The sequence below is a fragment of the Ailuropoda melanoleuca genome, chromosome 13 (assembly GCF_002007445.2).
Source record: "Ailuropoda melanoleuca isolate Jingjing chromosome 13, ASM200744v2, whole genome shotgun sequence".
NCBI lineage: Eukaryota > Metazoa > Chordata > Mammalia > Carnivora > Ursidae > Ailuropoda > Ailuropoda melanoleuca.
In genome coordinates, this window is record NC_048230.1 from 39,559,265 (window position 1) to 39,582,557 (window position 23,293).

The following is a 23,293-nucleotide window of genomic DNA, read 5'->3' on the forward strand; positions in this document are numbered from 1 at the left end:
AGAAAAGAAGGAAAATCCTGTGGGTCCCCTACATGGTAGTGGTCCCCCAACTCACACGCCATAGAGAAAGGCTGGTGCCTGCAAGTTCTTCAGCTGCCAGGAATGGCTAGGTGATGCATTTTGTCTTTTCTTCCCTTCTTTCTTCCTGCCTCTGAAGGTCCCCTTCTTGAAGCCCCATTTCAGCCCACGGTGGACCAAGATGGGGAAGGAAAAGGCTGGCCTCAGCCTTCAGTGCCCACTGTTTGAAGGGAACAGGTGGCACCTCTCAGGCCTGTTTCTCCCAGAAGGGCCTCTATTCTGAATGGATCAGAACAGCAGCAGGTGAGAGGAGCTTGCCAGCTGCTCTTCTCTCCACCCCGGGGTAGCTTGTCTCACTCTCTCCTCTACCCCCCTCCTCTTCCAGAATCCAGGCCACCAGATGGCCTGAGCAGGCTGTGTTTATTTGAGGCCATGGAAACCTACAGCTCCTTTTTTTCTATCACTCTGGGTCAGGAGCAGGGCTGGAGCCCAGCCTCAGAGCAATGATGCCATGAAATGGTGCTGACTTTATTATTCATAATCCCTGAGCTGTCGACCTGAGTCCCTGGCTTTGCTCCCTGGAGCAGCTTATGCCAGTCACCATAGAGACACTTCAGTTCCCTCTGAGGTCTTGGGACTAAGACAGGGAGGAACCCAAGAGATTCCCTTTCCAGCCTAGAGCCCAAAAGGCGAATGTCAATGGCCATTCCTTTCCTAGTTTGCATTTACAAAGCCAATGGCTGGGAAGTAGTTTATTCCTTCCTAAAGAATATGCCTGTAGCAATGACACTAAAATGGCAAAGCCTCGATTTGATGACAGTCTCCTATTTCAAACAGCCAGCATCCCTAGGGACATATTTTTCTAGGTAATTGTGCGTTTACTAAAAATAGAACTCTTCATTACAAAACAATCACTAGGCTGACTAATAATCACTAATCATCTATTGAGCTGTTTCCATTAACCACATTACCTCTCAACAAAGGAACTGAGCCAACACTTAGCTCTCTCCAAACACTGCGTGCTCTACTTTGAACCTTTCTCAGAGTTAGAACTTCTGTTTTGAGGTTCACGTCTTAAGAACCCTGAAAAAGGGCTCTGCTTAGCCTGTCTGTGGCTGCCAGACTCTCTACCCACTTCCCCAGCATTCCTTTATCTCCTGGCTACGAGAAACTGTCATCATGCCCCCACAAAGCTGTATCTTCTGCGAAGGGGTGTAGTCCACTTTTAAAAACATGTCCTTCTCCACCTGCCTGCTTCTCCTCCCATCTGGTATTTGGAGACTTCACTGCTCAGCCGGGATTTGCTCTGACTGCCTTGTGAATGAATGTGAAGTTACTAAAACTCCGCTCTAGCAGAATTCACCTTTCGAAAACACTGCCAAATAACTCATAAATATTTATTGAGTATGATGTGCCAGGTTCTGGGTGCTGGGGACCCAGCAGTGAGCCAGTGCTCCCACCCCCGCCGCCCCGAGCTTATTATATTCTGACTGGAGACAGGCAATAGACTAGAAAAATAAGATTGAGTGATGTGAAAGAAAAAAAGATGAAGTAGAGAAGGCAGAGTAAAGGGGATGGAGACGAACTAGGCCAGGCAGGGAAGGCCTCATTGATGGACTGTGAGAAACTTGGAGGGGAGAGAGGTCCGGGAGGTGGGTACAGCCCCTGAAAAGGAGAGAAGTGGTGTTTCTGGGGGACACGGATTCGGGGGTCTTTTCACCAGGAGGCTCCTTTGAGAGCTCGCTGTCTGGCCAACAGCGGACCTCAGCGCTCCAACCTGGCCTTCCCGAGGCGGCCGAAGGGGAGCGTCTCACAGGTGCCGGGGAGAGCGACCCGGGAGCTCAGCTCGCCGCCTCCCCGCGACCCCGGCGGTTACTAAAAGCCAAGCGGAACTAAAATCCCGAGGGAAACAGGAGCCTGTGGGCCGCGGAAGGAAGCACCCACCGGAAGCGGCCCCGAGATCCGAACATGGCGACCGCCTGGTGCTTGCCCTGGACCCTGAGACGAGCCGGGGCCTGGCTGCTCACCCCGCCCTTGCGGTGCCCCCGGCGGGCTCTGCACAAGCAGGCAGACGGTACCGAGTTCCAGAGCATCTACAGCCTGGACAAACTCTACCCGGAATCCCGGGGCTCGGACACCGCCTGGAAAGTCCCGGTGAGCGGGGAGGGCAGCGACGGAAGGGGCGTTTCCCGGTCTCTGCTGGGGGAAAACCCGGGCCGCATTGGGCGGGCCGGAGCAAATTGAAGCCGCGCGCAGAACGAGGCGGTGGCCGCGGGAGGGAGCTGGTGGCCGGAGCGAGCGGGGATGGGGCCGCGGAACGGGTCCTGGCCCCCCTGAGGCCTGGGGGTGTGCGGGCGTCGCGAGAGCATGCAGTTTCTTACAGGACCACCAGCTTTTCCGCATTCGTTCCCCGGCCTCCTGGCCCACACGTGGGCATTTCCCCCCAGAATGGACAGTAAAACCCAAAGGCTGCCAAACTGTCTGGAACCTTTTGGGAAGTTACACTGTCCATAGCTTCTAGGAGCTCCAACCCGCCTGAGGAAACAGGGCCTCTCTTCAGGATGCATCGATTGCCAGCCTGCTAGGTACAGACTCTTTAATAGGCTCCAGGCAGGAGCGAGAGGACCTAGCCAATTCTATTGCGTTTCCACTTACGGGGCTGAAAGAGAACATTAATTTATTCAACATCGGTTGAAAGCATGGTGTGTACACTATGTTAGGCGTGGAGATATAGGGAAGTTAAAAAAACAGGTAATCTGAATGCTTGTGGAGCTTATCTTCTAATGGAGGGAGACAAACAACAAATAAAATCAGAAATATAGAGTATGTGAGATCGTCATAAGTACTTTGGGGAAAATCCTGGACGGGAGGAGTGCTGAGGTAGGGGAAAGGGGTGCAGTTTTAAGTAGGGTGGTCTAGGAAGGCCTCTGGGAAGATGATATTTGAATAAGGATCTGGAAGAAGCAAGGCAGTGAGCCATGGGAACAGTGGGGAGATGAATATCCCTGCAGAGATGAACATTCTTGTGACCACCTCAAAGCGGTAGCGCGCTCACCTTGTTGGAGGAACAGCAAGCAGACCAGTGTGGCTGAGCAGGGGAGGCAGAGCAGATGAAGCTGAAAAGGAGAGGGATGGGGTGGGGGAGGCCTGTTTACAGGGTTCATAGGCCCTTAGCTTTGCTTCAGCTGCCATGGGACGTATTGGGGATTTGAGGCATAGGAGTGGAAAGATTCGGCTTAGTTTTACAAGGATCACTCTTGGGGTGCCTGGCTGGCTCAGTTGGTAGAGCCTGAGACTTGGGGTTGTGAGTTCAAGCCCTATGTTGCGTGTAGAGATTTCTTAAAATCTTCAGGGGTGCCTGCGTGGCTCAGTGGGTTAAGCATCTGTCTTCAGCTCAGGTCATGATCCCAGGGTCCTGGGATCCAGCCCTGTGTCTGTCGGGGAGCAGGGAGCCCGCTTCTCCCTCTCCCTCTGCTTCTCCCCTTGCTGTGTTCTTTCCCTCTCTCTCAAAGAAAGATCTTTTAAAAAAGTAAATAAATCTTTAAAAAAAAAAAAAGGATCACTTTTATAGAGCCTTACAGAGAGGGGACTGTAGGCAGTACCTCTGGAGTCTGGGAAAGCTTTTCCTGTCATCCTGATACGATTTTGCGGGGGACTGGAAAATAGTTGTATTACATCTGCATTGTGGCTGTACATCCTTTCTTCGATTGCCCTAGACCGGTAGGAGTCACAGCCGGTGACGCTCATTTGACACTGTGTTCGTCACATTACAGGATGATGCACAGCAAACCAATAAGGACATTCCTCTAGGTAAGTAAGCTTGTTTTATAAAAAATCAGTCATTTCCCCCACCCCTGAACATTCCTTCCAGATCTCTCCAGCTTCACAAAAATAGAGAAACTGTCTTTGGGTGTGCACCAGTGGAGTCCTCTTGCACTGTGTAGAGTGGCCACAGAATGGTGGCACAGTCACTCTGGCCCGCCACACAGTGTGCCGACGAGTGAGGGCTCTTGGTGATCCTGTGATTCGGACTCGTCTCTACAGGAGATGAGTGGATGGCTCTTTGGAAGCAGTTTAGCTGCAGAAGAACATATATAGTAATCTACCATTTGTACGTCAAAAACGTGTATTTCTATGCATATACACAAATCTGAAAGGATGTACAAGAAATTGGATATGAGGACTGGCTTGGGGAGCTGAGAAGAAAGGACAGAGTTGATGGCTGGGGAGCAGGAGTGGGGACTTCTCCCTGTAAAGTGTTTGCGTAACTTTAGAATTGTGTGCTGGTCGAACGCAAGGCAAGGCCCTGATAGGCAGAGCCTGGGAAACAACAAGCCTTTCTTTGGGTCAGAGAGTTTCTGGCATCCACAGACAGTGAAAGGAGGAGTGGACGTGGGCGCCGGCTCCCCGTGGCCCTTGTTCAGTGTGGCACGGAAACAGAGAGGCTAGTGAACTGCTACACAAGGGAGAGGCCACCCTGTGGCCCAGAGCCGGTGCCCCGTTGCAGCTGGCAGTTTGCTCGCCGACAGCTGGGCCTTGAGGCGTGCGTGCGGCTGGAGGTGGCAGAGCGCGCGTCTGGTCAGAACCACGGGAGAAGAGACAGTTTCGTCGCAGCCTTCAGGGAGACAGGGAGGCGAGTGGGAACCGGCTGTGTCGCGGCTCCTCACCTGCCTCAGGTGCTCTGGTGTTGGGGGGCCTCACAGACCTTCCTGAAGACAGACCCCACCTCAGCAAGCCTCTGTGAAGACAGGCAGGGTTCCTGACACCGTGCTGGAACCGTCCCCCAACAGTACCGCGCATTCCTCACCTATGCAGAAAAATGAAATGATCTGATTTTTCAAAAGGAAGGAGGTCTCTAGGACACCTGGGTGTCTCAGTCGCTTAAGTGTCCAGCTCTTGATCTCAGCTCAGGTCTCGAGCTCAGGGTCGTGATTTCAAGCCCCGCATTGGGCTCCACACTGGGCTGGAGCCTACATTTAAAAACGGAGAGGGGAAGGAGGTCTCTCAGAAGCAGTCCCGAGATGGGCCACCACTGCCTTGGGCCAGCTCTTTGCCACCCATACCTCTTGCAGCTGGCTCACCATCCAGTCTTCTGAAATTTTGCCACTACCATGCCTTCGCCAGACGAGGACTCAGACGTTATGAGTCTGCTTTTCACAAATTATAAAAATAGAAGGAAGAAACCTCACTTTACATTTTACAGACAAACCAACCTGAGGTGCAGAGAAGCAGAGGGACTTTGCCAAGATCACAGTCGTCAGCGGCTGTGCCAGTGTTAGCAGCAAGGCTCCCGGCTCCAATTCTAGTCCACTTTCATCCAGCAGAAGTTTTTCAACACCGACTGACCGGGCACTGGGCGCTGGCAATACACAAATGAACGTCTGTCCTCTTAGAGCTTACAGTCTGTGGGGATTCCACATCCACCACATTTTGAAATACAACAGTAAATGAAGTCTGTCCCTTAGTTTGAGCTTTTGAAAGAGTCTTTGCTTTCAAACGAGCAAACAAACAGCAAAAAGCTAGAACAGCCGGATCTGGCGAAAGGGACTGGACCAGAAGCAGGCAGCCCAGGTCATAATTTTACACCCTCTGCTGTGACCTTGGGAAGGGGACTTACTCTTGATTTTAGTTCTGACATCTGTAAATAATCTCTGACTTGAGTGCCCTGAATGTTACATTAGTATATGTAAAAGTCACTGAAAGAGGTATAAAGGGATCGTTATGTTGATAACAAATGAACAGTTTGTACATTTTGGCATGGAATAATCTTTTTTTTTCTTTTTCTTTTTTTTTGGGTGTGTGTTCTATTTTATAGATCGTTTGACGATATCTTATTGTCGGAGTAGTGGTCCTGGGGGCCAGAATGTTAACAAAGGTACAAGGCACCTTGTTTTCTTTCACTTTAAAACTTGGCTGGGGGGCGCCTGGGTGGCACAGCGGTTGAGCGTCTGCCTTCGGCTCAGGGCGTGATCTCGGCGTTATGGGATCGAGCCCCCACGTCAGGCTCCTCTGCTGTGAGCCTGCTTCTTCCTCTCCCGCTCCCCCTGCTTGTGTTCCCTCTCTCGCTGGCTGTCTCTATCTCTGTCAAATAAATAAATAAAATCTTTAAAAAAAATAAAAATAAAAAAATAAAATAAAATAAAACTTGGCTGGGAGATGTATTTGAGGAGTTCTGTGTTTATACTCCTATGAAATAAAGGGATTTTTTTTTTTAGCAGAAGTTTAAATACCACCAGTTTATAATAATCCTCTTTATTCTTTTGAATGTGGTCTGACCCTTAGACTCTCACCTGTGGGTTGCTAGGACTAGGGTTGGCTTGTGAGCCTAAACAAAGGGAATCGCAGTGTGAGTTGGCAGCCAGCTCCGAGCACAGGTTTCCTTCATGGAACCCATCCCCCATTCTTTTCAGATCCCATTAAACTATAAGAGAAGCACTGAGCATTTCGTTGCTGGAAGTTCATTTTTGTCCAGAAGTGCCTCGCTATCTTCACAGGCTCATTCCATCACCAACCTTGTACTCCCAAGTTACACAGGGCAGAAACGTCCCTGGCTGGATAGCTTGCCTCCCTGTTTCAGGATTGTCACCAGCCACCGGGTGCTGAGCCTACTTGAGAGTCTCAGTGACCTCTGCTTTCTCATCCCTTTATTTACAGTGAATTCCAAGGCTGAAGTCAGGTTCCATTTGGCAACCGCCGAGTGGATCGCAGAGCCCGTGCGGCAGAAGATGGCCATCATGGTCGGTAACCACCGGCTCCTTTTTCTGTAATCCCTCGGTCGCTTTTAAACCTTTACTCTGTAGAACTCGGGTTTTGCATTTGTTCTCTGCAGCATAAAAATAAGATCAACAGGTCAGGAGAGTTGATACTCACCTCTGAATGCAGCCGCTACCAGTTCCGAAATCTGGCAGATTGTCTTCAGAAAATTCGAGACATGATTGCTGAGGCCAGCCAGACACCGAAGGAGCCATCGAAAGAAGATGCTGCACTACACAGGATCAGGTACCAGAAAGTGCCCCCAGGCTCCTCTCAGCTGAGTCGTGGGACAGGGGTGGGGGTGGCTGCACAGAGCAGACAGGAGGCAGGGGGAGTCCACGACTTCCCAGCAGAAGGTGGGGAAGCTCTGGGAGTGAGAGAGGCCCCTGACCCGAGTGGGGCCCCGCGCTGCTGATCTGGCTGCTCTGCCTTCCACTGAGCTGCCAGCAACTCTCACTGCTTTGAGCCGGGCATCTGGGCCTAATTGCAGTCTTTTTGTTTTCAGGATAGAAAACATGAATCGGGAAAGGCTGAGAAAAAAGCGAATACATTCTGCCATAAAAACAGGCAGGAGGGTGGATATGGACTGAAATCCTCGTCCAGAGCCGGCACGGCCCTCCTCGGGGCATCCAGGCTGCCGCAGCCGAGAGCGTGAACACCGTCAGGAGACCCCTTGTCTGTGGTTGTTAACGCCTGTCTTTCTCATTGGTGCTGCCACGAGAACATTCATTTGGAAGGAGGATTGCAGGCCCTGGTTGCAAAGGTCTTCAGAGGCAGTCACATGTTGTCAGACCTTAATTATCCATTTAATGTATGAGCTGCAATAAAACTCTGCAGTAAACACAGTGGGCTTCGCCTCATTCCGAATGCTTCAGAGCAGAATGCCGACCTTTTCTGTCAGATGAAATCGGCCTCATAGTTGTGGACGGCAGCAGTCAGCCAAGGGGAAGCAGGACCAAGCTGCAGTGTCTGTGCTCAGGGAACAGGCCTCGGGGTGGGACAGGTGAGCAAGCCTCTGAGCTGGGCCTTGAAAAGGGAATAGAATTTTAGTCAGTAGAGGTGGGGGAGGGACATGCCAGTTGGAGGGAACAGTATGAATAAGGGAAGCCAAAGAAAAGGCTGGGGTGGAGAAGCCGAGGAAGCCATCTGAATGGTGGATTCCTGCCAGGGGATTGTGGGAGGTGAGTCTGGAAAGGGAGACAGAAGCTCAATGTGGAAACTCAAATTCAAGTTCAAGAGTTTAGATTTTAAGAAATGTAGGTGACAGGGAGGGGCGCCTGGGTGGCTCTGTCGGTTAAGCGTCCAACTCTTGGTTTGGGCTCAGGTCAAGATCTCAGGGTCCTGCACTCAGGGGGGAGTCTGCTTGCCCCTCTCCACCCCCCCCCCACTCATGCACACACTCTCTCAAATAAGTAAAATCTTAAAAAAAAGAAAAGAAATGTAGGTGACAGGGAACTGCTGAGGTTCTCAAGTGGGAAGGAGTACCACGTGTTAGGTGCTGTCACATGCTGTGGGGTTCTAGAGGCAGGAAAAGAGTGAGTCGGAACTGAAAATAGGTTTTTGCAATCCTCTGGGTATGGGAAGCGCCTAGGCCAGCATAACTATAGCAGATCACTCTGGCGTGTACGAATTTCTTAGAATATTCTCTATAATTTTGATCTAGTTCACTCGTTCAGCAAACTGTATTGTGATGCTCTAAATGCCAGATAATTAGCTGTAGTAGTATACACACTTTATGTGAGCAGGGCCCCTCGTCATTCATGTAAGTGTAAACAAAGGAACAAAAAGTCATCGATAACTCACTAAGAGTCCTCCCAAGAGGCTCAGAGCCCAGGAGGGGTGAAGCTCATATGCAAGTTGTGCAACATTGATTCGTTTATTCACTAATTCAGCAAATAGTGAAAGCCAGGCACTGGGTGACGTCCCAGGGACTCAGCAATGAACAAAAAAGTCCTTTCTTCCAGAGAATTTACATTCAGTCAGGTGATGTTACAAGCCGAGAAGAAAAATGGATTCCTGTTATGTAACACAGCCTAACGTGATAAATATCAGATCGAAATAGGTTCTGGGAACCAGAGAAGCAACTAGTTCCAGCTTGAGGGTCAGAGCAGGTATACTTGCTTGCAGTGCTTGAGACAAGGTGGGAAGGAGGGAAGGGGCCAGCCATGTAGCAAGGTAAGAGCTTGTGACAGCTAGGACAGTTAGTCTACCTCTGCCGAGGCTGTCAGGGGAAGATGCATCTGTGAATGAACAAGGAGAGTGCAGGGAGGTGAGCACAGGCTGGCAGACCGACCCACGTAGGAGGCAGGGACCCATCCTTGAACTAGGGCAGTGGCAACAAGAATGGAGAGCCAACAGCAGGTGCAAAAGGATGATGGAGACAGAAAAAATGGGCCCAAGTGGAGCAGGAGCAGGTGTGTGTGTGACATGGGTGGTGCTGTGCATGGAGACAGGGAAGGCACAAAGGGAGCAGCCTTGGGAAGGTGGTGGGATGAGGGTGGTTTTGTCTGTGAGGAGCTGACTCGTGGGGCTGGAGGAGGAACGACCGGTAGTGATGCCCGGGCAACGGAGTGGAGTCCTGGGGCTGGGAGTGAGGTTGCAGTTGGACGATGCGGGATGGAGGACACAAGCAGAGGCTCGGGCATGGGTAGGAGCAGTTGAGGACGAGGCAGAGCAGAACCTGGGGACTTGCTGGGTTAGATGGTGGCGGCGGGGAAGCCAGAAAAGGCATCCCTGTGCGCCAACCCTGGAACAAAGTGATGGACCCGTGAGGCCCTCAGAAGACCTTGGTGGCACATGAAGGGACCTGGAAAGGCATTCGGGACACACAGGAGAGGATGAAAAGGTAAAGAGAAACAACAGCCTGGGGGGACAGGAAGTAGAGCATAGGAGTAGGACCCATTCTTTAAAGTGCCTGGCTGGCACACTAGGTAGGGCATGGGACTCTTGATCCCAGAGTGGACAGTTCAAGCCCCACTTTGGCAGTGGAGCTTACCTAATAAATAAAGCAGTCATTTTTAAAAAGGTGGAGGACAAAAGAATGAACACAGGTGAAAATGATTCAATTTAGTAGCTCAAAGCAAAGCAAAACCGCTTTATGGTGAGGAAAGTACTTAATTGGAGGAGGTGGTGACTGAGGGGGACGAGGCACGAAGGAGCCCTCTCCTGGATGCTGGAAGTGTTCTGCACGCATCCAGCTAGTGCACTTTGCCACGTGAATGTCACACCTCAAGGAACAAATTGGTTAACTTAAAGGAGAGCCCCCTCAAGGCAGGGGACTGGAGCCAGGTGGGCCAAACTCTTGCTTCTTGCTCAGGTTAGGGAGGAAGGAGATGGGTTTCTGCAGACTTTCCACATGTTGGAGAGAGAAAAACAAAGAATGTGTCCAAGTTCCCTGGGCCCTGGAGAGGCAAGGGCAGATGGGAGAGGCTTGGAGACGGGAGAGACAAGTTCTCGCGGCAGGCACACACGGGGAGTAAGAGCTGCCTTTCTGCTGAAACTTCTGCTAGAACATCTTTCAGAAGTGCATGGATTTTAAAAGTGGATTCTAAACGCGTGTAACGTTTAAAAATGAGCTCATTCTTGGGGCGCCTGGGTGGCGCAGATCCTGGCGTTCTGAGATCGAGCCCCACATCAGGCTCCTCCGGTAGGAGCCTGCTTCTTCCTCTCACACTCTGCCTGCTGTGTTCCCTCTCTCACTGACTCCGTCAAATACATAAATAAAATCTTTAAAAAAAATGAGCTCATTCTTTATTTGTATTACTTTTTGTAAACGTTTTAAAGGAACAAAATTAGTCTGAAGTATCTATTTGGCTTTATATATTCGTTTTATATATGATGTATATTTGTGATTGGAAAGATTTGTACTGGTCGTGCACGGCCTGGTGATGGTGAAGATCCGCGGTGCTTGGGTTCCAGTTTTCGTGGTGGACGCTATTCTGTTCTCGTTCACTTCCTGCACCTACTTTTTCCTAACATTTCTGGACTTTCTGTCAGTTCTGCACCGGGGGACACAAAGGCTGGGGCACTAGGCCTGCGCACCCGGTCCCGGGGGTCTGGCAGCTTTGGCCTCACTGCTACGCCCCAGCGCTGGCAGCCGAGACTAGGGGGTCGGACTGCACAATCCTGACTCGCAGGCCCCAGTGGCCTAATGGATAAGGCACTGGCCTCCTAAGCCAGGGATTGTGGGTTCGAGTCCCACCTGGGGTAAGTGTGGCTTTTTGGCTCTCCCCGCGTCTCACGCCCCCATGACTAGACCGCATCAAAGAACCCAAAGAGCGCCCCGCAACTTTTATACAGACCACAGGCCGAGACTACGCAGCCGTCCTCTTCCGGGAGGCTTAAAGGTATAGAATGTCCCGAAGAAGCGCGGTGACACCGGTCCCGGAGCGGGGACTACAGGCCATTTCGACCCTAAGACTCCTGGGCAAACCCGAGGTCCTTGTAAACTCCGCGGCGGGGGCGGGAGGATTGGGGTCCGAGGAAGGGTCGGGGAGCGTCAGAGCCGAGGCAAGTCGAGCCCCCGGGATCCGGGGTCGTCTTCGCGGAAGTGGGGGTACACGGAGGCCCGCGCGTTCCCGGCACCAAAAGTTGCCGCGGGGAGAACCGCCCACACCACCCCAGGTGGGACTCGAACCCACAATCCCTGGCTTAGGAGGCCAGTGCCTTATCCATTAGGCCACTGGGGCGCAACAGCACGCCGTGCCCACGTGGTCGGTGGTAACGCGCAGCCGCACGCTCGCGGCCCGCCCGCGATGCCGCCACGCCGGCGGCTGGACCGCGAGCCCCGGGACCCGAACGGCCGCCTGCCAGCTGCCCGAAAAGCTAGAGTCCAAGGCGAGGCGACGAGGCCGTGCCCCGCGGGGACCAGAGGGCGCTGGCGGCGCGCAGGTGCTCGGAGAGGAGCGGGCTTCCCGGAAGGCGAGTGCCCATCGGCCTCGGGGACCCGGGAGGGGATGAGGAGGGAGGCAGAACGAACCCGCAGACGAAGCCGAGCGCGGCTGCTGTGGCCCGCGTCACCGAAGGGCATGCGCCCCTCACCCAAAAAGAAGCCGACCACGAAGGGACTCGAACCCTCAATCTTCTGATCCGAAGTCAGACGCCTTATCCGTTAGGCCACGCGGCCGTGACGCCCAGGGGGGCCGCAGTGCGCAGGCCAGGTGTAGCCCCCTCGGAGGTGGCGGCCCCGGCGTCGCGGGCAGGAGACGACCGCGGGCGCCGGACCCCAGGGTGCGTCACGGGTGTGCCAGGACCAGAGCCAGGGTGAAATCCTTGTGGCAGCGTCAATGCTAGTGTAGCTGGAGGTCGTGAAATAGGTATCCCGGCACCGCTAACCACGTAAGGGGACCGCGTGGCCTAATGGATAAGGCGTCTGACTTCGGATCAGAAGATTGAGGGTTCGAGTCCCTTCGTGGTCGATATGTTTTAATCCTGAAGAGATACTAGCACAAACTCTACCGCAACGGAATCCTACGCTCTACCCTTGTTTTAGGCACAGGCGGGCCTCCGTACCCCTTCCTGACTATAGCCCCTTTACCTGAGGCTGATTGTGAGGGCTCCCGTCCAATCGAGTTTTGCACCTGGGAGCTTCCGGGCCTGACGTAATTACGCAGCCACACGGCCTCACATTTCAAGAGACATGTGATCCGGCGCCGTTTGCGTGAAGCCCCAGTGGCCTAATGGATAAGGCACTGGCCTCCTAAGCCAGGGATTGTGGGTTCGAGTCCCATCTGGGGTGAGGTGATTTAATAGAGGAGGTGCTTTTTTGTATCCCCTCTCAAGTAAAAACAAATATCATACGGCGAAATTTTTTTTCATACCTTTGTGTGTGTGTGTGTGTGTGTGTGTGTGTGTGTGTGTGTGTGTGTGTGTGTGTGTGTATGCCTTGTGCTGGTGATTTGCCTTTTCTTTTTGATCCAGCCCGACTGCAGTTTGAAAGATAAACCTATGATAGGGCAAACGCGGTCCCACTTCTTGTTGCCCCAGTTGGTATCCAAACACACCTCGTGAAAGTGCTGTGCGGGCTACACATCCACGCACGAGTGAAGCGCGCGCGTTCTCTGTGAGTGCATCACTATAAAGTTAAAAGCGGCGCAAACGGCAGCCCCCTGCCCCTCAAGCCTCTGGAGCCCGGGGGTAGGCGGGGTGGGGCTGCTGCCCAGCCCCGCGCCCTCAGCCTGGCTGCGGGCTCTGTCCCACAGAACCGGCACCCACCGCCCACGGCCCCTGCTAGGACGAGGAGGGGTGCACGGAAGCACGTGTGTGCACGCGCAGTGCACGGGGAACGGGGGACAACAGTGCCAGCCTCTGGTGTCAGCCCAGGCCCGGAGGAAAAAGGTGGCTCAGGAGTGCTTCAGAGGGACTATCGGAGAGAGGTATGTTTATGATTTCCGTACTTTAATATGTATATAACCCTTTAGTAGAATGCTTAATTAAAAGAATATATTATTTTGGCCAGATTTTTTTTTCTTCTTTTTTTTCACTTTGGAGCACGAGCTGTGGTTGGGCTTTGCAGGTTGACCATCTCCCATTGTGCGCTCTTGGGGATACTATGGGGGGCGGGGGGAGGTTGTACTGTTCGTCAGGTTTTCTTAAGTCTTTACCCAAAAATGTTTAAAAACCACTGTCTCCTTGTACTTTTGTAGAAGAAACAACAAACCAAACAAACTAGAAGTACAGAACCCTCCTCTCCCTTCTCCAGCGCCATCCAGAATTCTTCCTGCTCTCTCTGCTCCAACCAGTCACCAAGTTTTATGGACGCCGCTTTAAGCCATCCCTGGCTCCCAGGCCCTGCCACGGGGCTGCAGCATCACGGCCCTCGACTGCAGCCACTGCCTCTTCTCTGGGTTTCCAGCTTCAGATCCCCTAAGACCATCCTCCAGGCCCTCCGCGGAGGTTACGTTCTAGTGAGATAGAAGGCAGTGAACAAGTCAACTGATGAATAGGATGATTTCAAAATAAAGAGGGTCACGAGGAGTTATTGGTTGAGTACTCGGAGGCCTCTGGGTGGTGAAGAGCAACAGCACATTGGCAGTCCTGTCACCTTCAGAGGACTTCTTTAATGCCTTGACTGATATGCTACCTATCTCGTAGGGTTGTTGTGAGGAGTACATGAAATGATTTTCATGTCAAGCGAGTAGAACAATGCCGGGAACACAGCAGTGCTCTGTAAGTCACGACTGTCATTTACTAAGACTAGTTTGCCCCATTATTCAAGGTTTATGATATTCTCCTAGCTAGATGTGACTCCCTGAAGGCTCAAATTTCATCTGACTTTTCTTTTCCTTAATTCCATATTAAGATTCTTCTGAATGCCAAGCACAGTGCTAAACCCTGGAGAGTACAAATATGACTAAGGTATAATGCTAGCACTCAACAAATAATCTTCTAGAACCCTCTAGATCTTTCTAATTCTCTAGGATTGATTGGGTTACTCTTATTCTTCCAAGCATTCTGTAATTACTTGATTTCTCACTGAAATTCATGAAAATGAGTTTGTTTCCAAGTGCCTGCATTTTTTTTGTATTGTGTAATTTATACTTTGGCTATTAATTGTTGGTTTTATGTAATATTTGCTCTGGAATCAGTTGATGTGTACTGTAGTTTTTCTCTTTTTTTTAATTTGAAGCTTCCCTATAGTCTGTAATCAATTCCCAGTTATTGTTTGTATGACACAGAATTTAGTATATAAGCTATTAAGTGAGCCTTTTGTTATAGTTTGCTATAGTTTCATTTTGCAAATGCCCAAAATAGGTGTGTTAAAATCTTTACAACTGTTAGGTTTCTAGCAATTTTAAACTTTTTTTGCTGTATATATTCTAACATTTTTTTCAGCACGTCAAGGTTCCAATCATTTTTTTCATGTCAATTGTTCCCTTTAAAGAATTCAATTTGACTCACTTCACTTTTTTGTCTTGAATTCTACCTTGCTAGATGGTAATATAACTCTACATAGTTGCCCATCCTTTAAAAATGTGTATTACAAAAGTTTTCAAACATACACAGAAACAGAGAATAGTGAATGAACCAACCTAGATTTGTCAGTCATCAGGATTTTTTCACGTTTGCTCCATTAATCCATTTATCCCTTCATTTTTCTGAAATATTTTAAAGTTATTCCAGACATCGCATCATTTCACCCCAGTAGACACTCACATACTTCAATATTCATCTCTTAATTATCTTTTTACAGTTGATTGGTGCAAACCAGTATCCAGATAAGGTCACACACAAGATTTGGATGTTGGGTTTCTTCAGCCTCTTTGAACCTTAAGCTGCCCCTGCCTTCCATCTTACCTTACCTTTTTTACCACAAGTCAATACACCATTGACTTGTTGAAGGACAAAGGTCAAATGTCCTGTATTTTGGATTTACCTTTATTTCACGGTGTCATTTAACTTGTTCCTCTATCCTAGATATTTCCTCTAAATTGGAAGTTAGTTTTAATGCCTCCGTTAAAGTCAGGTTCAACTTTTTGGGACCCCAAAACAGAGGTGCCTGGGTGGCTCAGTCATTAAGCATCTGCCTTCTGCTCAGGATGTGATCCCAGGGGTCCTGGGATTGAGTCCCGCATCAGGCTCCTCGGCTGGGAGCCTGCTTCTTCCTCTCCCACTCCCCCTGCTTGTGTTCCCTCTCTCACTGGCTGTCTCTCTCTGTCAAATAAATAAATAAAATCTTAAAAAAACAAAACAGGGGCGCCTGGGAAGCGCAGTCGTTAAGCGTCTGCCTTCGGCTCAGGGCGTGATCTCGGCGTTTCGGGATCGAGTCCCACATTGGGCTCCTCCACTGGGAGCCTGCTTCTTCCTCTCCCACTCCCCTGCTGTGTTCCCTCTCTCCCTGTCTCTCTGTCACATAAATATATAAAATCTTTAAAAACAAACAAACTTTCAAATGGTGCTATTTAATGTAGTATATGGGAAGGTACAGGAGATCAGCTTGGCATCAGGAGTGGACGGTCACGTTCCTCGTCTTTTCATGTAATGGTTTCATCCACTGAGGAGCTTGGCCTAAAAATACTATTTCATTAGGGATTACAAAATAGTGACTTTTCTGTTACTCTTTTTGCCACATTTATTGGCTGGAATACTTTGTAAAGAACTTTCTCTCATTAATTATGTCTATTAGTTTATTCTGAAATAGTTGTTTTAAAAGGCAGGCTATATGCACAGCACTTTTCCCTTCAGTGCCAATTTTTTTAATGAATTGGAGTCCTTGATACAGCGTCGTTTTTTTGTTTGTTTGTTTGTTTGTTTGTTTTAAAAGGATGGACAGCTTGTGGTTGGATTTTGGGTTGACCCTGTGTGAATATTTGCCTAATAGGGGTCTTTACTGATACAAAATTATCCTAAGTATGTTTGGTTCTGTATTTACGCTACTTCTGCATTTATGCTACTTTGCTGATTTCTGTCTTTAACTTTTGCTATATAGGATGTACTCTTCTTAGGGCACCTGAGTGGCTTAGTAGGTTAAGTATCTGCCTTTGGCTCAGGTCATGATCCCAAGATCCTGGGATCCAGCCCCACACCAAGCTCCCTGCTCAGTGGGAAGTCTGCTTCTCCTTCTGCCCCTCCCCTCCACACTCTCTTAAATAAAATCTTAAAAAAAAAAAAAAAAAAGGATGTACTTTTCTCTCCAGTGATTTGAAAAGCATAATCCCATTTTACTAGTGATTTTTTTTTTTAAAGATTTTTAGTTATCTCTACACCCAACATGGGGCTTGAACTCACAACCCCAAGATCAAGAGTCACACACTCCACTGAGCCAGCCAGACATCACACTAGTGATCATTTTCAATGTAAAATCAATGCACGCTCAATGCAAAAAATTCAGATAACCCAGGAGAGTACACAATTTAAAAGTGCCCCAATCCTACACAAATGCCTGGGATGGAGAGTATGTTTACTCGTTCACTGGTGTCTCTTTCAGTAAATCTTCCAAAGGATCTCCCTCCAATCCTAGGGACTCCTAAAAAATTTCCCTGGGACGGATGTTGGGTCCTTCCTTGAATATGAGTTCTAAACCCACTCCAAAAGCAAACTGAATGGCTTTTTCTTAGATTCCCCACGTTTTACTTGTCCGAATCCTTCGAGCTTCAGCAAGATGGCTCAGTGCCAGTTCAGTGACTCACAGCAGAGCAGGAGTGTGTGACACTCGTTTCTGTTTTGTGCATTGAAGGCCTTCTGGCACACAGAGTGTTGTAACTAAAGCAGCTCTAAGTGGAATACACCTTGCCCCTCAACACATTTTACCTTCAGCATAGTGCCTGCCCCTACGATCAGGGGTGATGGGGCCCAGGATCTCTTCTGCTTATGTCCTTTAAGACCACATGGCTTTCTAGGTGCTATCAGCCATTGTTGCTCTTCTCCACTAGTCCATCTGCCATCTTTGGTAGCAATGTCAAAAGACTGTTGGTCTGTGCATGCTGCCCTTCCTCTTGCAGGTTTTTACTACAGGACCTAAGCCTTAGCAGGTCAGATGCCTCTGCTCAGAACACTTGCTTACCTAGAACCTTCCCAGGTTATCTCATTTAATTCTCATTATAATCCTGAGGTTTGTGAATGAGAAAAGGCAAGTCCTAAGACAGTAAACAAGTAGTCTAAAACTAGCAATTCAATGCTCAAAGAGAGTAAAGTGGTAGGCAGACCGGGTCCTCTGACTTCAAGGGCAATAGAATGCTTTCTACCACCTCACCCTACTTTATCGTCTTTTTTTTTTTAAGTCATCTCTACACCCAACGTGGGACTCAAACTCATGACCCCAACCAAGATCAGGAGTCACGTGCTCTCTGCCAACTGGGCCAGCCAGGTGCTTGAAACTCACCCCACCGTATACCACCTGTATTTGCTGCCACTGCTCTGGAGTCCTGCTAACCAGGATCAATAGCAGGAATTTCTTAAATGAAATGACAGAATTGAAATAATTTTCTGTGTTCAAGTACAAAGCTGTAACCAGTTTCAACTCTGTGACAAAATTTCCTTTTTTGCCACATTTATCCTGAGGAACTGAAGCACAGAAAAGGAGATCCCTGCTTGCTACTCACCCTGCTGTTACATCTATAAATCTGGACCATCTGTCCTTGTGACTGACTTACGGATAAGTACAAGGGAGCACTGCTTAGGAACCAGTGGTTTGAAAGCAAAGAGGAAGTTCAAAGGAATCAGATGATTCCTCTTAACGTATTCCAGCAAAAGGCAGGGTCATCAGCCCTATTGTGATTTGTTAAGATTTCAGCAGCCCTGGGGGCTGTCTCCTACACATCCTAACCGTTAGACTAGACCAGCACACACCTTGTAGGCTCACCTTTCCATTTTAACAAAAAGTCCACTTCTAGTGATGGCACCTCAGAGTTGTAATTATCTCAACAGCAAAGGAGCAGACACACGGCACCATTGTCATTATTTTTAATGTCCAGCGTTTATAATACAAGGGCCAGAGCTTTCTCCCCAACTCAAGTTTATAAATTTTCGATTGGCTTGTGAGGCCAATAGGGATACTTCTTCTTGTCTAATTTGGTTTCTGGGAAGACTTCATTCAGGTCCTCAATGGTCATCTGATCAAACGGAATTATGTTCCTCATCTTCTCCAGCTGTCAAGAGGGGAATTGTGTAAAGGTAAGCAGGGCTACAGAGATGCAAAAAAGAATCCAAGGTAGGTTACTGCCACTAGGTGAAAGATGTGTGGCCATGAGAGAGAGAACATATTACATCCAAAGGCCAAGGCTGACCCTTACCTCTTTTTCATATTCCTCAATCCTGGCCTTTGAGAGGGACAAAAACTCAGCACAACTTTTCACCTTAAAGAGAAGGGAGATATTCTGTTTTGAAACCAAATTGTACTGTCCTGACCCTGAGGCTCCCAAAATAGAAGTCCCAGAGCCCCCCACTTCTGCTTTCCCACTCTGTATGGAGAATACATGGCTGCCCTGACTCCTGGGGGGTGCTTGCTTTGGGAAGGAAACTACAGCTTTTCCTAAATTCACAAAGAGGCCCATACAGGAAAAGCAGCTTATGATAGCAGGACCAGGGTTCATTCGCAAGTTATGCATCTACACAACCTACAAAATGCCCGTGTTTCACAGGGGCCGGTTACTGAACATCAGGAGAAGCCGCCTGACCACCCAGCCAGACTTCTCTTTGGTGGAGCCACCTGGCTTCCCACATTTGGCATTTGTACTTTCAAGCAAATAGTTAGTTGTTTGAATATTACCTTGGATAATTTCCCTACCCAATTCTAACTCCTTAATTGTTTATAACAGCTTTGTTGAAGTATAACTGGCATACAATAAGATGCATTTACTAAAAAAAGGCTACTAGAGAAGTTCTGATACATGTATCCACCTGTGAAACCATCACCACGATCAAGACAGTGAACAAATTTATCAGCCCCCTGCCTCCCATTCCGAGGCAACTACTCAAGCACTATTGCCATAGATTACCTGCATTTTCTAGAGTTTTATTTTATTGCTCCTTTTAATTCCCTCTACCTTAACCTGACTTCTAAGAAATATAGAGTCATCAGGAATTAAGAGAATTTTAGAATACGTAAGAGTCTCAACTACTTACGTCTTCTTTCTCTTCAGCATCCACCTGAACAGTGTATTTATCCTCTGGCACAGGAACCTTCAGGGCATTAAACTACAAACACAGGGACAGTTGTTATTAATATACCTGAGTGTCCAAAGAAAGGGCTCAAAGACCCCAAACCTTACAGATAAAAACACATTCTCCATTCCAAGAGGAAACCAGTACACGTCTACAGTGTTGCAGTGGAAAGAGTATTAGCTTGAAAACAGGAGCTCAAGGTTCTTAGTCCTGTCACTAACTGGACAACTCTTTACTACGATGAGCTTCAGTTTCTTCATCTGAAAAGGACAGATGGATTTGATGACCTAAAAAATGGCCTCCTAGAACCTTAGAGTTCTAAAGAAACTCTGATTTCTCTTTCAAATGAAACCCTGGACTGATTGGCGGAAGTAATGTTTACATAATGCTGAGGAAGACAGTCTCCTTAGGAAGACTGCTTAGCCCTATGGGCCCAGAACAGAGCACTATACCTGGCACAGAGTAGGCCTTCAAAAAGCATCTATCAAATGAATAAATAAATTATGGATACTGAAGTTTAACATGTAAATGTCAGAGGAGGCTAGATGGACGAGAAATTAAGTCACAAGATAGTAAAACAGAGCAGGTAAAGGAAGAAAACAGTGCAAGGGTAGAAAAGATGTTAGGGAGACAGGTGAGGGGCTAAAAAATAATTGAGGAAGAGCTGGAATGGAAACATTTAACTCCACAGCCCTCTGCCTCCCTGATTAAGACCGTACTGGACTGTTTCTTTGGATAAGAAACTTGCTAAATGAAGACCCTGAATTCTCTGCACATATTTACCGTATAAATCTATACCTATCTTTCCTGAACTTCCTTTGGGATCTGTTAACAGCACCCTTGTTTCCGTGCTACCATCCTGCATATCTAATTACCTACTGTTCTGCTCTGCACGTGCAAGCCACACGACAAGACCAGCGCTTTAGGGGCGCCTGGGTGGCACAGCGGTTAAGCGTCTGCCTTCAGCTCAGGGAGTGATCCCGGCGTTGTGGGATCGAGCCCCACATCAGGCTCCTCCGCTATGAGCCTGCTTCTTCCTCTCCCATTCCCCTGCTTGTGTTCCCTCTCTCACTGGCTGTCTCTATCTCTGTCAAAATAAATAAATAAAANTTTAAAAAAAAAAAAAAAAAAAGACCAGCGCTTTAGCTGCCTTTAGTCTCACCTTCTTCTCAAAGTCATCTACCAAGCCAGCCTTCGCCACATTGGCCTTGTAGTAAGCCCAGTCGATAGCAGGTGGTTTCTCAGGGAGAGTAGCCAACCTGCCCACATGGAAAGGCGAAAGTTAAAATCGGTCTATGAGCAACAGAAAATTTACACAGTATGTTCCTTATTCCTATGGCCTAGAGCTATCATCACATTTTTCTCTAGGAGGGAGGTCACAGGAATGCCAAAAAACTATTTTTATTTGGAAAAATGCATTTTTTTTTTCTTAAAAAAAGATTTTAGAGAGCATCCTTGAGTGGGGGGAGGGGCAGAGGGAGAGAATCTCAAGCAGACTCCCCACTGAGCACGGAGCCTGACCTGGTACTCAGTCTCACAACCCATGAGATCATGACCTGAACTGAAACCAATAGTTCGGAAGATTAACCGACTGAGCCACGTAGGCACCCCTATGTGTGGATTTCCTTATATCAGAAGAACATCAGAAACTCAAATGTAATTCCAAATCACTGTTTTGCTTCCATATTCAGTAGCAAGTTAAGAAGGTCCCTCTCAGGGCCGCCTGGGTGGCTCAGTCGTTAAGCGTTTGCCTTCGGCTCAGGTCATGGTCCCAGCGTTCTTGGGGTCAAGCCCTGCATCGGGCTCCCTGCTCAGCGGGAAGCCTGCTTCTCCCTCTCCCACTCCCCCTGCTTGTGTTCCCTCTCTCGCTGCCTCTCTCTGTCAAACAAATAAAATCTTTAAAAAAGAAAAAAAGAAGGTCCCTCTCAAAATGGTACTGACCTGGAGCTAAGTATCTCATTCCAGGATTTCAGGGAGTTAGCAATGGCCTTCTGGTTTCGGGGTATGATCTCCCCAAAAACTACCCAGTCAATGGCTTTTAGAGCAAGTTTCCGCCCAGCCATCTTGAGATCCTGGAAAATAAAACAGGTCAGATCAAGACAGGGCTCTTACAGAGAATCCTTTAAAGGGTACCTTAGAAACATGCAAATCTTTAAGAAATAGATCAGCATCCTGAGAGCCTGATGAGTACATTTTCAATTAAAGGAATCAGGATTACTAAATAAGGATAGTTTAGCTTTTCAAATTCAAGGGATGCAACCTAGCATACATCATTTCCCCCAAGATTGTCCCCCTCTATTCCCCAACTCCCACTCATCCTTAAAAGCCCAGTTCTCTAGTGTTTGCTCTTCATGTACCTTTGGAAATATTGCTAAAGTAATACACACTGCATAAAAGTGAATCATTTAAATACAATTCCACTCCGACTGCATACGTTTTATTCAGATTCTCCAGTGCACAGAACCTAACACATACACAGGTTTCAACAAAGCTTAAATAGAGCAGATCCTAGGCCAGAATTTCCTCACCTGAAAAATGGAGATAATACCAGCCCTGCTTACCTCAGAAGGCTGTCAAAAGTACCAAGTGAAATTGTGCATATCAATCTGCCCTACAGTCTTACCAAGCTTAAGGGGCTCTCCTGCACCTTCCTGTTCATGTCTGATTATCCTCTGCAGCACTACCACATATCCTGTGTATTCTAGTAATACCCTTAACAGAGGTACTCAATACACATGTGAATGTCAGAGTAGGTGGAAAGTGGTTGCAGCCATTCTTTTTTTAAACTAAGAAAATGGGAAAACAGTCAAACTAAACTTCAGTGCCAGACATTAGGAGAAAGACTGAAATGTCAAAGACCTTTGCAAACTATGGGGTGGATCACAAGGGAGGTGGAAGAATCCCCCTCTGGATCTTAAAAAGGAACTGGTCCAACACCTGCCTCTTCCTTTTCTTTCCTCTCAGCAAAAAACAGCTTGTTTCCAGGAGCGGAGGCGATGGGCAGGTGACTTTTATTTTAAGTAATCTCTACACCCAATGTGGGTTTCAAACTTACAACCTAGAGATGAAGAGTCGCATGCTCCACGGTCTGAGCCAGCCAGGCACCCCCGCTTTTAAAGGCTTTAAAAGACGCGAAAGAAATTAGCGCCCTTACAGCGACTTTTCTAAGCACCAGTGCAGGGAGGCTTCATAAATGATAGGATTTTTGTCCTTTATTTACTGCCGAATCCCCAGCGCCAGAACAACAGGTCAGGCGCATAGGAGGTGCTCGGTATCTGTTCCAAGTGTACGCGAATGCTGCACTTGAGAAGCTCTGAGCGCTCCACACGCTCCAATGTTGGAACCCTCAGGAGGGTTCAACAAGTTAACACTATCTCGGGGTAACGTTTCCCCAGCCCGCTCACCGGACTGCCGAAGTCGGCCGCGCGGGGGACGGACCGAACGAAACAAGGGTGTGGAAGCACCTGGGTCAGAGGCCGCAGGGTCACAGCCGGCCCGGCGAACTCGCGCGAGGGAGGGGAGAGGACGGGGGCGCAGAGCAGCGGCGGCGGCAGCAGCTACACCCGGTCCCTCTGCCAGCGGACCAACCGCAAGGCGCGGCCTCCTCGTCCGAGGTGCGGCAAAGGTCCGCACGAGGTCTGGAGGGGGCAAAACAGGGAACCCCGCCGCTGTCGGACCCAACGCCCTAAACCCCACTCACCTTCACCGACCCGGGCGGCCCACAGTCCACAGCAGCAAGGAACGGAACTGGGTCACCGGAAAGCCTCCCCTAGCCAACCCCAAAGCCGAAGGGGCGGGCCTTGCTTTGCAGATCAGCCTGTAGAAATGGAAGCTGGTACCGGAAGTCCCGCCCCCCAAGGGCGGGCACAGCACCTCCCCCTAAAGGGTCCCCGGGCGCTGGTTGGGGGCGCTCCCGTCCCTC

At 49.0% G+C, this 23,293-nt stretch overlaps 2 protein-coding genes, 1 long non-coding RNA gene and 5 other non-coding genes across 10 annotated transcripts; 5 read left to right on the forward strand and 3 right to left on the reverse strand.

The window, feature by feature from the left end:
- The first annotated feature begins 1,939 nt into the window (after nucleotides 1-1,939).
- On the forward strand, nucleotides 1,940-7,617 carry MRPL58 (mitochondrial ribosomal protein L58). Of its 2 annotated transcripts, none has more exons than XM_011225746.3 (6): nucleotides 1,940-2,172; nucleotides 3,792-3,828; nucleotides 5,834-5,893; nucleotides 6,673-6,755; nucleotides 6,848-7,017; nucleotides 7,282-7,617. In XM_011225746.3, the coding sequence occupies exons 1-6, from the start codon at nucleotides 1,987-1,989 to the stop codon at nucleotides 7,424-7,426; spliced, it is 681 nt and encodes a 226-aa protein (XP_011224048.1). In that variant the 5' UTR covers nucleotides 1,940-1,986; the 3' UTR covers nucleotides 7,427-7,617. The 2 variants fall into 2 exon arrangements, with proteins under 2 accessions (XP_011224048.1, XP_002919882.1); XM_002919836.4 differs by having other exon boundaries at nucleotides 1,945-2,172; nucleotides 7,277-7,617.
- Nucleotides 7,618-10,907: 3,290 nt separating this feature from the next.
- TRNAR-CCU lies at nucleotides 10,908-10,980 on the forward strand. Its single transcript has one exon. It is a non-coding gene; the product is annotated as a tRNA-Arg (tRNA).
- Nucleotides 10,981-11,386: 406 nt separating this feature from the next.
- On the reverse strand, nucleotides 11,387-11,459 carry TRNAR-CCU. Its single transcript has one exon. It is a non-coding gene; the product is annotated as a tRNA-Arg (tRNA).
- Nucleotides 11,460-11,488: 29 nt separating this feature from the next.
- Nucleotides 11,489-15,368, forward strand: LOC109489728. Its single transcript, XR_002142824.2, has 3 exons — nucleotides 11,489-12,832; nucleotides 12,972-13,145; nucleotides 13,416-15,368. It is a non-coding gene; the product is annotated as an uncharacterized LOC109489728 (long non-coding RNA).
- TRNAR-UCG lies at nucleotides 11,824-11,896 on the reverse strand. Its single transcript has one exon. It is a non-coding gene; the product is annotated as a tRNA-Arg (tRNA).
- TRNAR-CCG lies at nucleotides 12,116-12,188 on the forward strand. Its single transcript has one exon. It is a non-coding gene; the product is annotated as a tRNA-Arg (tRNA).
- TRNAR-CCU lies at nucleotides 12,436-12,508 on the forward strand. The gene has a single exon. It is a non-coding gene; the product is annotated as a tRNA-Arg (tRNA).
- A 2,787-nt stretch (nucleotides 15,369-18,155) lies between the features above and the next one.
- ATP5PD (ATP synthase peripheral stalk subunit d) lies at nucleotides 18,156-23,188 on the reverse strand. 2 transcript variants are annotated; one of them, XM_002919832.4, is made up of 6 exons: nucleotides 23,072-23,188; nucleotides 21,313-21,443; nucleotides 20,534-20,630; nucleotides 19,333-19,404; nucleotides 18,501-18,563; nucleotides 18,156-18,356 (listed from the first exon to the last, which is right to left on the reverse strand). In XM_002919832.4, exons 2-6 carry the CDS (start codon nucleotides 21,432-21,434, stop codon nucleotides 18,225-18,227), a joined length of 486 nt encoding a protein of 161 aa, XP_002919878.2. In that variant the 5' UTR covers nucleotides 21,435-21,443; nucleotides 23,072-23,188; the 3' UTR covers nucleotides 18,156-18,224. The 2 variants fall into 2 exon arrangements, with proteins under 2 accessions (XP_002919878.2, XP_034496256.1); XM_034640365.1 differs by lacking the exon at nucleotides 23,072-23,188 and adding an exon at nucleotides 22,836-23,046.
- Between the last annotated feature and the right edge of the window lie 105 nt (nucleotides 23,189-23,293).